This window comes from Pagrus major, chromosome 10 (assembly GCF_040436345.1).
Source record: "Pagrus major chromosome 10, Pma_NU_1.0".
In the NCBI taxonomy this organism is placed as follows: domain Eukaryota; kingdom Metazoa; phylum Chordata; class Actinopteri; order Spariformes; family Sparidae; genus Pagrus; species Pagrus major.
In genome coordinates, this window is record NC_133224.1 from 13,223,105 (window position 1) to 13,238,696 (window position 15,592).

The following is a 15,592-nucleotide window of genomic DNA, read 5'->3' on the forward strand; positions in this document are numbered from 1 at the left end:
CATAGTGTGTTGGCTCAGGTCCTGAACACAGCTGCTGCTTCTGCTCCTGTGCTGTAACTCTTAGTTTCTTGTTCTGAGTGTGTTGGTCGGTAAAATGCAGCCCCTCGGCCCTCACACACACACACACACACACACACACACACACACTGAATGACAGGACCATCACATCACATCTCACATAATGTAACGAGCTGCGCAAAAGATGCCAACTTTTGTTGAAAACATACCATACAACTAAGTAGTTTTAGTCATTCTTCACTTTAACATTTTAACATTCATGATGATACAAAGTGTGAACACTTCACTTCCTCACTTGGAGAATGAATGTAACTGTAGAATTCAAAGTCCTCTTTAAGTCACTAAAGAAACCCCATCATCATCATCATCCTCATCCTTATCCTCATCAAGCTAACATGCTGCTGACAAGCCACCAAACCCTTTCATTTAAAGGTGATAAATGTCAGAATTTGACATGATAATAAAGTATCTTGTCAGTATTTATTCATCTTTGATTTGATTGACACCTGCTGCATAACCTTTCAAGGAAGAATTCAAACCCTTTATTTTCAATAAATAGAAAGTTCAAGCTGCTGTAATTAAGGTATTTTTACTAAAATAAGTATTAAATAGTTTTATATTCCAACACCAATCACTGTTATAGAGTGTTCGGTCAGTAAGCCATGCCTCTCCTCCTGCTGCTGCTGCAGTAAAAGAGAAAATAAATTATTAAATGTATCCAATCAAGACAGAGAACTCCATAAAGTCCTGTCGGAGAGCAGGATCCTCCTGTTTGCTGCTATGTCCGGTGATGTAGAGAGGAGGGAGGTGATTGCTAACTGCAAAACGGACAGGAAGTTAGATAAAACAACGTTTACAGCAGCTCTAAAATGAGGATGAAAATATGACTGTCACTGTGAAACACTAGTCACTAGACAAGAGTATCACAGTTTAGTTTTTTTAGTTATTGTCATTTGGGGTTGTTACAAACTGTAAACTGAAACATGTTTGTGTCCTATACAGACTCAGTCTTTAAAAAACTTCATTTGTTATTCACACATTCAGGTGGGCCATCTGTGTTTGTGGTCCTGCAGCAGTCTGAATATTTTGATGCTGTTCTCCTCCTGTGAGCATGAACAAGGAAGCTAACTGAACTATACTGATATAAAAATCGAGACACACAGTCATTTTTATGATGAGTGATGAACAGACTTGAAGAGGCTACGTTTTCTGAAAGAAATGCTCACATTCCAAGATTGCACAGTAATGACTAACAGCCTTTGCATGTTCCTAGAGCTCTAAAGTAAAACTTTTTTAAAAAAGGGACTCAAGAAGAATGACCGAATATTTATGTGGATTTAATTTAGTCATTTTGTCTGCCTCAATGTTATACACTTCAGTCACGCTGTTATTACATTATGTCCTCACCTCTTTGCCACGTTTGTGCTGAAACATTCTGCTTATATCCACCATATGAGTGGATTAACAGAATTGATAAGATATGTTTTAATACAACACCATAGAATAGTGGTCCCAGTGACAGAGTTAGGTGTGGAGAGGCTGTGTTTGGTACAGCACCAGTAAGGGTTCACTCAGAGAGCCTCTGTTCAGACAGTACAGACTCTGTGTCAGGGCCTCATGAAGGACCAGACTCCCACTCTCGTCTGTGTAACGCAGCTGAAAGCCCACAACCTCCAGAGGCCTCAGAGCCAGAACAGCTGAAACATCAAACACATCATATCCAGACAAGGGACGCTGGTCCAGGGTCAACAACCTCTCCTCCAGGGCAGGACTTTCCTTCAGAGCTCCCTGTGAAGCTGTGACGCTGTGCAGGGTGACCGTCACACTGATGGGCTGGGGGTGGAGGGTTTTCCTGAACAGCACCAGCTCTGCACCCAGCATGGAGGGGTTCAGGCTGCTCACGTTGAACCAGATCCATCCTGGAGGAGCGTCATGTGGACCTGAGTGATACATTGATTTTCAAACATGCAATAAAGTTTGACATTTTTAAATGAATTTTTCACAACAGTTGTCTTCAGAGTCTTCACCAACTCTGCAGTTCCCTCAACACTAGCTCTTCAGTCTCTTTTAGCTCTTTGTTTTGGTTGTGTGACCCACAGCTTCACAGTTTTGGTTCACTCACACTGCTCTCATCAACCTTTTCTCCCAGCAGCAGCAGGCTGCACATTTCAGTGAAAAAGGTCAACCTGCTCTACACTTTGTAGCTATTTTTGTCTGAGCAGATATTCTTTCCAAAGATGGTGGAGACCAAAACAGAGCTAAAAAAGGAGAGTGATTATCAGACCAACATTCATTAGGTGGATAATAGCATGAGTTCAAATGAGTACTTCTGTTCTTCCGTTTCTGCTGGATGTGAGTGTGCTTGCTAACAGGTAAGCCACATCAACTTTATATGATAGTAATATGTCAGTTGTGTTTACAGCTTGTTCTACTGCCCCCAAGTGGCCAAAAAATGCAGCTTTAAGGCAGTTGTTTTATAGTTTACTGTTTATTTGTATACAGTTTTGAGTATTACATTTGGACACTGTTGCCATATTTGGTACGTTATAAGCATGTTACACATCTGGCCAAAACCCAAAACATGATGTCACAGCAATGCAAGGATGTCATCGCTGCAACACTGTTTAGGCTAACTACCCACTTCTTTTATTGTTTTATTGCAATCAACATGATTAGATAGGTTTTAATAAAACTATTGAAAATTGTGCAATAATTGAAAAACAGTAGTAAAATGAAGATGATTCCCGCTTTAACACAAGATGGTCAGTCAGTTCAAATCCTTACCAACAACACTCCGATAACTCTGCACCAGTGTTCCATCTGAACTTCCAAAGTCTTGAGCCTCCAGTGCATCCAAGCGCTGATAGATCCTCTTCATGTAGGGATGGGGCTTAGCCTGATGGCTCGCAGACACTTTATCTATATGTAGCATTTCCAGAATGGCTTTGTTGTGTTCCTGGTTGTCCTCTGCATCTCTGCGCTGATCCATCAGCAGCAAGCCTGTGACGGAGCACAGCAGGAGGAAGACCAACGTCACATCAAAAACTCCCAGACAGACTCCTCGGACCATTCTGATTATATTTATTTAATTATGGGAAATATCCTATATATGTACCTCTTCTTCTATTAATGTGCTGCTGAATCTTCCACCTGGCAGCTGCTGTAACAGTCTGTGTGCTAATGGGGATGCAAGAACCACAGGGGCTGTCAGGACTTAGTGAAGCAGTACCATTCTGAAGCTGAGGAATGTTACTTCCTTTTGACAAACACTCTACCATGGACTGTAATGAGCCACAGTCCTGCACTGCTCTCAACAAGCAGCCACAGGGCTGAAGCACTGACTGGAAAGACTCCACTGTGACTTGAACTGCTTTAAGAGAAAAAAAAAAAAAGAGTTGAGAATAAAGTTTAAATATTTTGAAATGTTTTGATATTTTAAGAAAAATAGATAAAGTGTTATAATAATTGTAATTTTACAGAAAAAAATGGGTATTATTTTTATGGTAAATAATAATATTAGAAGTTAAAGTGTGCAAAGGGGGTGGACCAAATGCAGGAGACAGCTGGCAGGCGGATCAATGGTGGACGTTGTATTCAGAATCAACAGCAGGAACAGGTTAACAGAATATACTGACTGAGCTAATGACTGGACTTTAATACAAGCTTAACTAACAAGGGGACGAGGTGCAGGAGAATGAGTAAAGGAAACCGGAGCCCTTGAGTTTTTTTTTAAAGCAATGGCAGATCTAAGAACCTCTGAATAGTCCCCGACGTTAGCTGTAAATACTACAGCCCAGTAAATCAATCAATCAGTAAATCATGTACTAACTACGAACAACCAAACATCGTACGTCTGTCTCTTTGTGTTCATGCATGTGTCTCAGATGTGGTAGTATGCAGTACGGGGGCCCCTCAGGGTACGCTGCTCTCTCCTTTCCTTTTCACCCTCTACACATCGGACTTCATGCACAACACCGTGAACTGTCACCTCCAAAAGTTCTCTGATGTGTGTCTGAGGGGAACAAACAGGAATATAGGGGGGTCATCAACGACTTTGTTGACTGGTGTGAATGCAACCACCTGCATATAAACACCAGTAAAACAAAGGAGATGGTGATCAACCTCCAGAGGAAGACACCACAGATCACACCAGTGAACACCAGGGTTTGGACATAGAGATGGTGGCAAAATACAAATACCTGGGTGTTCACCTTAACAACAAACTGGACTGGACTGACAACACGGATGCCATGTACAAGAAGGACCAAAGTTGCCTGGTTAGGTTAACCAAACTGGTTAGGAGGGCCAGCTCTGTCCTGGACTGTCCGCTGGATTCCATAGAGGTGGTAGGTGAGAGGAGGATGTTAGCCAAGCTGATGGACAACACCCCTCACCCCTGCACCAGACTGTGGAAGCCTTGAGCAGCTCTTTCAGCAGCAGACTCTTACACCCACTGTGTAAGGAGTGCTACCGCAGATCATTCATCCCAACAGCCATCAGACTGCTTAACTCAAGCACTACCTGAACAATCACTTTCCACTCACTTGTTTGTTTTTTGTATGCATATTTGTCTGACTCTTTTTCCTGTACTTGTTGCATCTTAAGCTGTTGTAACAAGTGGATTTCCCCATTGTGGGATGAATAAAGTCTATCTAATCTAATCTGATGTAAATTGCCCATTTAGAACTTCCTGGAACCATCTGAAATCACGTGACGATCGGCATTTTGATCCTCCATTGTCATGACTCTCTCTACTCAACGGCTCTGGAGGAAACAAGAGAGCAGGGAAGGAGCTGATAGGCTGGGAAACACAGTGGGAACAGGGTAGGGCTAACGGAAACAGAGCAAGACACCACAAAAAACCCAGAAAACACACACACAAAATAAATAAATAAATAAATAAGTAAATAAAAGGAGACAGAAATGAAAGGACTAATTTGAAGGACAGTCACAGTAGGGGATAAAGGTCAATCCTTTATTTTGAAAGAGGATGAGGATATCATTTACTCCCCTCTCAGGAATAAGAAATGTGACACTCTATAGTGAACAGAAGGTCTATTTTTTTCTTCTTTATATTGAAAAGAATAGATTGTTTTCCATTTAAATGTCTGGAACCATTGATAAAATAATATTTCCACTGAAGAGTTCAGTAATAAAGTTATATTTTAAATGGGCATATGATGGCCCATCAGACCTGGTGTGTATCAGGTCTGATGGGGTGCTGTAATTAAACCACTGCTTTCAATGGCTCTTACACCTGTTGGACACTTTAGGAAATGGGCCTCCATAGGAAGGATCATATCAGGGCAATAAATTAGTGATGTATGCATGAGAGAGTAGTCAGTGCGTTGTGGGTCAGTGTTGTAATTCCTTGTTAATGCTGCTCCTCCCAGCAGGCCTGCATCACCTCAGTATGTATAAAAACCTGGCTACAGACCTGCATGGAAGAAAATGTTTCATCATAGAAGATGCCTAAAAGTCTTAATTAATTGTTAATTGTTATAAATAATGTAACCGTGTGCGTGCATGCCAGTGTCCATCACATGCTCTTGTGCGCGTGTACACGCGTCATAGGTAGCTGAACAAACAGCAGTACAGCCCTGGTCTGCTGAGCTGTATATCTGGGTTTGTTCCACGCTGTAGTCTTGTACATGGATGTCACCCTCAGAGGGAGGATCTGAGAATCTTACACAAAGGTTGAAATGAAACTGTCATTGCGGTTGAGGGTGTCTCTATCATTTCTGGCTGACTGCTTTCTTGTTTAAATGGGTAGTGTGATTTCCAGAAAAAGCGTTTGGCACTTTCCACTAACACAAGCAGATGGTTCCATGTGTTTGTAGTGGTCATATTATTTTCCCGGGCTAATACTGACCCCCGCTGGCTCCCTGCAACATTACAGCCAGTACAGTACATACGTAAATATTAAAGAGAGAACAATTTACAATGAGTTCAGGTAAATCAAACAGTAGCACATACGATCAAATTTAAGTGAAAATAAGGTTACATAGAGGACATCAAGCTAGGATAATGCAAATAAATATATGTACAAAACATATAAGTAAGATACAAATTAAAAGAGAACAATAAAGTAAGGGGACAGGTTTCAAGGTAAAAGGTTTCGACATTACTTATACATTTATTACATTTTATGTTATTTACTAACTTAAGTGATTTAAGTAGTAAGATTGGTTCTAAAAGAAAAACTGAGAATTTGGGAAGCGATCTGGAGAATTTCTGTTTATGAATAAATAATTTTGCATATATTATGCTGACATTGATGACATTCTCAATCTTGCTATTATTTGGATTATTATAGTAGATAAAATATCTTTAAGGTTAAGCGAGCAGGCAACGTTAGTGGGTTCAAAAAAATGAGACTCCATGACTTCTCCAGAATCTTTGGGATATTTCAAAGACCTCCAGCTAAGTTGAAAATATGATTTTGAATGAAATACCAAATTGAATTGGGGTTTTTAAGACATCTTTTTAACCAGCAAACTTTAAAGGTATTAACAGTATCAACAAAATCCAGGAGACTGCCTTCTGCTTTACTACAGGAGAGAATAGTTTTTTTAAGCCTATGTGATTTATTTTTCCACATAACATCTAGAAAAATTCGGTAAGCTTCTGATGTTGTCAAATCATTTACAAATAAAGAAAGGGTTAGGAGAGGTGAACTCTACCATGGATAGATAGATCCCTTTGAAGCCAATTATTAAAGATAGCCTTAGGTTTTTTCATCCTGTTTGAAAAATCTAAATGTTGTCCAGCTATGAGATTTTTAGTTATAAATATCCCCAAATATTTAACAGAGTCCTTCACTGGGATATTTCCAATTACAGAATCATCACAGCCATGCAGAGATAAAATTTCACAGTTGGACAGATTCAGTTTGAAGCCAGAAGCATTGGAGAACTGGTTGATGAAGTTAATAGAGTTATCCAGCTGGTTCTTGTCCTTTTAAATTAAGCGTGGTGTCATCTGCCAGTTGGGACATTTTTAAATCTCTACCAAAAATTGCTTCGAGAGGCTGAAAAAGAAATGTGTGCTCGACAGTGTCAAAAGCCTTATAAAAGTCCAAACACAATATAAGTGCCTGGAGTTAACTGCATCTGCATAATCCAGCAAAACTAAGATACGTCTTATATTACAAATGTCGGTTTTTCATAAATCCTGTTTGAGTTTCAGCAATGATAGAATCAAGCCCTTTCTTTAGCCTGTTTGTACTAAGGCCAAGATCTTGTAATCTATTGTTAAAAGGGTGATGGGGATGCCAGCTATCTATTAACAAGGGGTCCTTATCAGGTTTGGGAATAAGGGATATAATGCCTTAATTCATTGTAGTCACCATCTCCCCTTGACTGATGCATTCTTTGTACATGTTAATTAAAGGATTTTGAATAAGTTCCCAAAAGTGTATGTAAAATTCAACAGATAAACCATCAATGCCTGACGATTTGCTTTTTTCCACTGAGTAGTTGTCAGATCAGAATCACATATAAGTTTTAATTCATCATCAACTGAGGGTATGTTATTATGTCATTTTCATTACATTTGGATTCATATAATTTTCCATAGAATGCAGTACCAAAATTAGAAATTGCTTTTGGATCCTGAGAAGAAACACCATCAATATTAAGGGCGATTAAAGATTTCCTTTTAAAATTCCTTTTCTCTAGTACAAAAAAGTAATTTGAGTTTCTTTCACCTTCTTCCAGCCATTTGGCTCTGGGTCTTATGTAGGTACCAAGGTCAAGATACATTTGATCCAGCTATAACTGGAGGTCCTTCATTTGAAGCTCTTCTTCTGAAGTTAGGCTTTCTTTAGCAGAAGGTCAAGATTGTGTATACTTCTGTTTCTTGCATCTTTCTTTCTTTCTTTTAGTTCTTTACTTCTTTTGATAGCAACATATCTGACCTTATATTTAAAGAATTCCCATTATTTCCTATAATTACTGTTTAAGCTATCCTTAAGGATTCCCTCTGCTAGTCTTTTAATAGAGTCGTTGAAGGCACTGTCATTTAAAAGAGAATTATTAAGTTTCCAATACCCTCACATTGCTGATGTCTTTTGGGTAGCACCTAAATTATTTGTTTATGGTCCAATAGTGGAGCATAAAAGTGATTGACCTCATTCACAAATTGAAGGCCATTCAAGTTTGTTCCCGTTCAGCAAATAAAATGTTCTTTTCTGCGCTGCTTTGTTAATATTCAGAGTTACATTGTTGTTTAATCAGTCTTAAAGTGATGAGGTCACATTAGTGTTTAAGTCACTTTAACCAGGATTTTATAAATGTTTTATCTTTATACAATGCTGTCCTAGCCAAATTGTTATCCATTTTCCAAATGAACAAAGCAGACAATGATGGATGATTGGAGTAAATGAGCAGTGATGTATATATCGTTTAAACACTCTGCGGCCTTAAGAAAAGCTCAATCAACACTTTCATTGTACCAGGTGTAATGTAACTACAAGCACAGCTGCAGACTTTCAGTCTTGTTTTAAATATTGTTTTAGCCTATACACTGCAACAAGGGAGTCATTTCCTCTGAGAGTGGGAGGACATGTCCTCCTGACTATTATAGTTTTTAGATTTTACCCAAAAAAATGTCCCGACTTTGTCCTCCGACTGTCCTTCACCAATAGTGCAGCTGTGAGAAGAGAGGAGCTGATAAAATGTTGACACACTGACTCATGTGAGTCACCTTCAGTTATTACCATGCGCACAGCAGTTAACTTAATGAGAACCTGCTAGAGGTGTGAACTGTATCTTTGTCCCTGGGCTTTGCCTCTCAGGCTACATCTGGCTGCGATATTTTATTGGTGAAGCCTGTTGAAGCTCCCCAAAATTGACAGCTCCTACAAAAAAATCTAAGTTCAGTCCATATCCATAAAACTTTCTTCCCAAGTCATTTTTTTGCTCCTTCAGTGGCTCCGCAAATGTCTAGGGCTTGTGGGAAAGTGTGTTTGTTATTTTATATATTTGTAGAACTCTTAACATCCAGACAGCGATCAATAAATGAAATGCTCTGAGGGAAAAAAAGGAAATAAATATGATAGTCGTGGCTGTCGCAGGCCTCTAATAAGCCTGTCAAATCATTTCATGAGGGTAGAATGAAATGACCTACCAACACCTGCCTACTGTACACACAGTGTGCCTGATTGGAGTCTTCCGCAAGGCCAGGCACACTGGGTGTGGATGTATTGCTAAAGCTATTAGTGAGCTAGCTGCACAAGAATGAAAGAGGAAGTGCAGCCAAAATGTCCCGTCCCGGTTACACCCCGCCTTTCCGAAACCCTGCTGTTCCGAAAATAGACTTCCATTCTTCGTAATGGCGGGGTTTCCCATTTTTTCTAAAGACCCCGCTATTCCGAAAAGGCTATTGGGGAACCCCTAACCCTAACCCTAACCCTATTGGGAAGTAATTGGAACTTGAAAGTCGGATTCGGAACAGCAGTGTTTCAGAGTGGGGATGTTTCGGAATGGAGGGGTTTCGCAATGGAGGTGTTTCGGAATGGAAGGCCGTCCCCGTCCCGATATTAACCTGCTAGCTCGGCAGGGGTGAGCGTGCCGTACAGTATAGCCACGTTTTCTTCCATGTGAATGAAACACGAGGGAGGTGGATGCGGTTAGCGAAGACGATATGTTGCACTCACAGTAGACAGGAACGGGAACGAATGAGCAGCTGAGGCTTCAATGGCCTTGTTCAGTGGCTAACCAAGTTAGCACAAAGCACACAGCCACAGCAATGAGCAGCTGTCAGGTAGGCTAGCCTTGTCAGCCTGTGGTATGTTCAGGATGGTCGTTTGCTTGAGTTTATATTATTGTGGCATTTAACAAAGTCTTTCATTTGTGTATTTTTTTACTAAAAAATTTAAGAGAGCTTGTTGAACTTAGTGAACTAGCTGTCCACACATATTTCCTCGCTGGCCAGAGAGAGCTGGCAATCTGTGTTGGTGTATTCTGGCAGTGTGTGGAGGAGCGGCTCTGGAGGAAGTCCTGAAGGGAAGAGTTGGGATTTTTTCATTGGATACTTTCAAAAAAAGGCCAATTTAATGGGCATAAATATATGAACATCGAACAAACGTCGATATTCGATCCTTTTTCTAAAACTACTGTACTTAATTAGAAATATCAAGCAAGGCACACAACATACTGTTGAGACTGGCTCTGTTCCAAGATTAGATAGCTACAAGCATAGTCATTTGATCCATTATCAATATAAAAATATTGATTAGCGTAGTTTTAAAAAGTTCAGGCCATCCTGGTCAGAAAAATGGCCGCAAACCATTTTTACATTCTTTGTTTTTGTGACCTCTAGTGGCCATAGTAAATATTAAGGCAGCAAATGAGGAAGTCAGGCAAAGCAGTATTAAGGGCAGCAAGTCTGTACGAGGAGGACGTGGGAGATGGATGGTTGGGTCAAACAAGCCGAGGAAGTCAACGATAATTTTGTTTAACATACTGAACCAGTTAAGTTACGTAACTGAGGTTAAGTGCGTAACATGGGTACATTTGTAACTGAAGTTACATAAGTAACAGGTATTTTAACCCAAACCACAATCATTTCCTCAACCTCACCTGATAGTTTCAGTGCCTAAACCTTACCTACAAATTGTCTCGATTAAACCCGACCAAACAACGAGCATATTGTGCAACGAAGGTCTGGTCCGCTGCAGTGCTCGTGTTGTTGTGGGAGTCACAGGAGTCGACCTGTTCAGCTGTTTAGACATGAGGACGTGTTGAAGAAGTTACAGGACATGAGAGGAAAATCTAAAATGAGTTGGGATTCTGATTTCACAAAATCTGTGTGTTTTTCATGTCTTTCAGTCTAACACCAGTGCTCTGTCTTTACAGTGTGTGTGTGTGTGTGTGTGTGTGTGTGTGTGTGTGTGTGTATAGAGTACATGAAGTCAGTCTCAGCTCTCATGGTGTTTTCCTTACATTAGTGCACTGTTAAGCCTTTTATCTGTGCTTCTTTCTCTTCAATAATGACAAAGCTGTTCCTTAAACCAGCAGGCACTTTGGACCAGTCTTTGATCTCAGAGCCCAGTGTTTGTCTTTAGGTTTTTTTCCGCTCCGATTACTGATTCCAGAGCAGCAACAAGAGGAGGAAGGCGTCCTCAGTCAGCTCTTCCTGCCCTCACCCTCTGTCCCTCCCTCCTTCTCCCTCTCCACTCATCTCACTCTCCTGTGGGTGGAGTTTGTCTCTGAGGAGTGAGCAAGATTCAATCAACAGAGCTAGTTGCTGTGTAGAGCAGAGGGGAGCAGGCAGGTAGGCAGAGGAAGAAGAAGAAGAGGCGCCAGATGTGAGCAGATCAGGTAAGGACATGTCTAAATGTATGTGGAGATCTCCGCTGGTTACCTTTCTTCCTCAAGAGCATAATAAGAGCCTTTTTTCTTCTTCTCCCTCCTTTTTTGGTAGCTTTTCTTTTGATTCTCACTGTCTGTCTGTCCGTCTGTCTGTTTGTCTGTCTGTCTTCCCAAACTATACTATTGATAATGAATCTCTTAGTGTCTCTGAATTCATCACTCTGCATACCCATCAACTGGTGCCTCAGTGAACTCCTGCAGACTAAAAGTCATTACATAGTGTTCATAAATCTAATGATTTTCAAACTGCACATACATGCTTCTTTCTGTAATGCTGCTGCTCTGTATAATGCACCGGTGCACAGAGCTTACACTATCTCGTACTCAGCTCTTGTTTCCAGCAGTTAGGGAGTATTTGGGAGCTTTTTTTAAAGCTTTCTGTTGCACATTCTGGACTGTGCTGCTGGACGGCAGCCAACGTTTGTCCACTCATGTTTTCAGCAGAATACCTTCTTCTTCTTCTTCTTCTTCTTCTTCTTCTTCTTCTTCTTCTTCTTCTTCTTCTTCTTCTTCTTCCCTGATGGCTTGTGTTTCTTTGAACATTGCTGGCTGCTAAGGACCCTGTCATTATTAAGATTAGAAGAAGAAGCCGTAGCTGTGAATGGATGGAACGGACATTCCCAGCTGTGAAGCGAAGCCACTTGTTATGTGACACATCACATTCCCTCACAGCTGTGTGCTCTGTGCTCATCACTGGATCGTGGTTTGGGAGAGGCAGGATGGAATTCTGCTGGGTTATGGAAGGGTTACTTATTGTGAGGGTAGAGTTATGAGATGCTATTTGACCTTTATGATGTTTGATTATTATTTTTTGCTTGTGGTATGTTATCTTTGCAAGGGGGAGATGGGCTAAACAGACAGAAAGCACATGTTCTGTTTTTCCCAGCTGGTGTATGTCAAATCTTTAATCTATAGAAAAGTTTGGTTGTTGTTTTTTTGAAGTCTCCAGCCAATTCAGTTGTTTAGCAGAATGCTGCAACGCTGTTTTGCTGTGAAGCTCCAGAAATGTTTTGTGGACTACGAAACTTCACCTGACTTTCCATCAGCATGGACATAGTACATTTTTCAGTTCAAAGAAGGTTGGTGAAGAAATGTTTGAAAAAAATCTAATATATTTATTTCTATAATTATCTAATGGCTTGTGCTCTATCTTCCCCTAAAAAATGTTTCAATTCGTAACAAACAATCAAAGTGATTTCATTTTGTACTTCCATAAACTCACAAGAGGCCTATTTTTAAAAAGAATGGTCAGACCCAAATATAGGTCAACCGGAGCCTAAATGTCCCATAATGCAAACTAACAGTATTTTCTGTTGGACCCTCCTGTCTGTTAAATGCCCCTTTAATCTTTAATACATCACATGCCCAGATTGTAAAGTAGGCTTTTCATTAGGACTCTGTTGTTTCAAGGTCACCCTGATGACACCAGCATGTACATACAGTAGTCTTCTTCCTCAGAGGTTTTGCTCCTACACTCTGTCTTTTGCAAGTGTGACCACTAGCTCTTGTTGGCTAATGTAAGCTAAGGTTAGAAAAACTGTATGCATTGTAGCACTTAGCACTCTCCTGTCATTTTCCATTTCTTGCAACAGTGACTGCTGTTCAGCAGAAGATACACCGGCCTGCTTTAAGGCCTGGTCACAGCAGAACGTGGTACAGAGAGGTTTGTCAGCATGTACTTGTGATGCAGGTGGTGCAAAGCTTGGTGACTTAGTAACTACTTACAAGGCTAGTTGGCCAAGTAACGTAGCTGTCGAGCTAACGGTTAACATACACTAACCAGCGGGGAACGTACCAGCCAGACACTGACTTTCTGGAACAATGACTGTGACTCAGACCGTATCACCCAACATCAGTGTCGGACCTCACTGATGCTCTCGTAGCTGAATGGGAGCATGTTAAAGCCTCTGGGTTTAGAATGAGATGTACAACTATCAGTCATGTTTCTATAGAGAGCAACAGGCATGACGTATTTTCGTATGCTAACCAAGAAGTTAGCATCGCCCTTCCCGCCACAAAAAGCCTGTGGGATTTTTAATTGGATTATTGATTATTTCAGAAAATAATCTCTGTGGTCAACATAAATTCATAATACTGACACAGTTTGTTTTTAGCAAGATAATCTTCACAGATCAACACCACGTAAATGACTTTTGGAACTTGACTTGCTAACTTTATTCCAGGTTTAAGGACTCATTCCTGCAGCACTCTATTGTTCAGGTGTCCACATAGTTTTGGCCATAGAGTGTGCTTTCAATAATATTGCAATGAAAGCAAATTTTAAAGACATTCATCTGAAGAAGAAACACTTCCCTCCTGGTCTACATGGCATGCAGCTTGGTGAGTTACTACATGCAGAGCAAACCAAAGTCCAATTGAGGTGAGAGTAGATGACATTTTAGCAGATAACAGCCCGTCCAACATTGTGTCACACCAAATGACAGCTTGTCACTGATATTTACTCTCAGTTTAACGGCACTCAGTAATTTGTCCTGTTAGAGAGTTGGACTGGTGTGAGTCCCAGTGGGGAGGCTGCAGATGGGAGGTGAGAGCGCTGGGAAAGGTCCTGATGTTAAGCTGCCTGGAGCACTCTGAGGGTCCTGGCCCTGTTTGTAGTTGATCCTTTTCCTGTTTTGGCAGAGCTTCGAGTTACAGTCGCTCGACAGAATAATGTCAACACGATGCATCCAGGGAAGCCGTGTTATTTCCGTACTGTGGGTGCAGATCCTAGCCAGACTGAGACCACCGACCTCACCTTAAATTATCCTCACGTGTCAGGAGTGAACTGTTTCCTCCACGGACACGTCATTCAGGAGGAGAGTGTCAGAGACGGCAGGTCTAATGACAGACTACATTTACATTCCCATAAGCTTCTGGCAGTTCAACATGCACTCCCTAATCCCAACCTAAACACAACATCAGTGTTGCATGGTATGGTACCACTCTCTCCAGCTGATTCACATCCACTCCACAAAGTTTACTCTTGAAGATCACACGCTATGAGGAGTAGGGCTACAGGTTGGGAATCAGGGAGTGTACACTGCCTGGGGCCATACTGCCCACTGCTCCTCTGGGATGCCTTTAATGCAGAGTACCAGTTTCACTGCGATGTACATCGTGTGGTTGTATGTGAGGAATAAAGATTCTTCTAAAAAAAGAATACTATTATCTAAAATTGGTGTTCATACTATCTTCTGGTTGTCAGACTGTCGTCTGCACTGGAACTAAAGGGCAGAGACCACAAGTACACTGCAGACTGTGGAGTGTGGTCTCCACTTACTTTTCTAATATTATGTATACTTGCTGTTAACATACTCTAGTAATCCTTCCTACACTTTTAACCAGTATAAACCTTATTGCTAGTCATATGATACCTCATGCAAATTATAGGGGTGTCCTGTCACTTCCGTGGTAACAGGACGCAAACCCTCTTTCTCAGAGTGATTGGTGCGGTGTATCATTCATTCATGAAGACATAGGTTAACGAATTTATCGAGTGAATACTACTAACTATTAATATTTCTTAGCCCACTGAGCTAACGCTGCTAAAGGCTAGAAAGTGCCACCATTATTTCAGTTATCATGATACTTTGTTACTTACACTAGTTCCACCGAGCACGCGTAGTTTTGCCTGTGATAGTTTCCCAGTGACCTTTGCAGGAGACTTGTTGATAGTTCAGTTGCTTTTTAATTGATTGATTAAATCACAGTTCAAACTGTGATACTAAGTAATGCTGATCAAAAGGCAACAGTGCAGAGAAGAGTTTCTTCAAAGGTGTGCTGACCAGTGTCTTTATATCAACTTTGGATTAAATAACTCTGTGTAATGTGAAAAAGGTGAGTCATGACAAACACAGAGAGAATAATCCCCCCAGCTCTACTGTGCCCTGTAGCCTCTTTAAGCTCAACTTCTCTCATCTCTCTCATTACCTATGTTTCCAGCTGCAGCTGGCAGCTGGTGTCATCGCCAAAGCTTCAACAAATATCTGTTCATTACTCATCCAGCACCAAATATCAGACAATTTAACATAATGAACATAGTGGAGTATTTAGCAGCCAGATATTTCACTTAGAAGTTGGAGGAGACAAAAACAGAGTGAAAAGGAGAGTAAATATCAGGCCTACAGTCATCAGGTGGAAGCTTGTTGCACTGCCCCCAACTGGACATGGAATCATCCTTGCTGTACAATGCAATATAC

At 40.9% G+C, this 15,592-nt stretch overlaps 1 protein-coding gene across 1 annotated transcript; it reads right to left on the bottom strand.

Moving 5' to 3' along the window:
- Positions 1-1,542: 1,542 nt before the first annotated feature.
- Positions 1,543-3,088, bottom strand: LOC141003327 (uncharacterized). The gene is made up of 3 exons (XM_073474651.1): positions 2,803-3,088; positions 2,205-2,207; positions 1,543-1,958 (listed from the first exon to the last, which is right to left on the bottom strand). The coding sequence occupies exons 1-3, from the start codon at positions 3,086-3,088 to the stop codon at positions 1,543-1,545; spliced, it is 705 nt and encodes a 234-aa protein (XP_073330752.1).
- Positions 3,089-15,592: the final 12,504 nt, after the last annotated feature.

Coding starts and splice junctions, on each gene's coding strand:
- LOC141003327 (XM_073474651.1), bottom strand. CDS start 3,088: ATGGTCCGAGGAGTCTGTCTGGGAGTTTTTGATGTGACGTTGGTCTTC.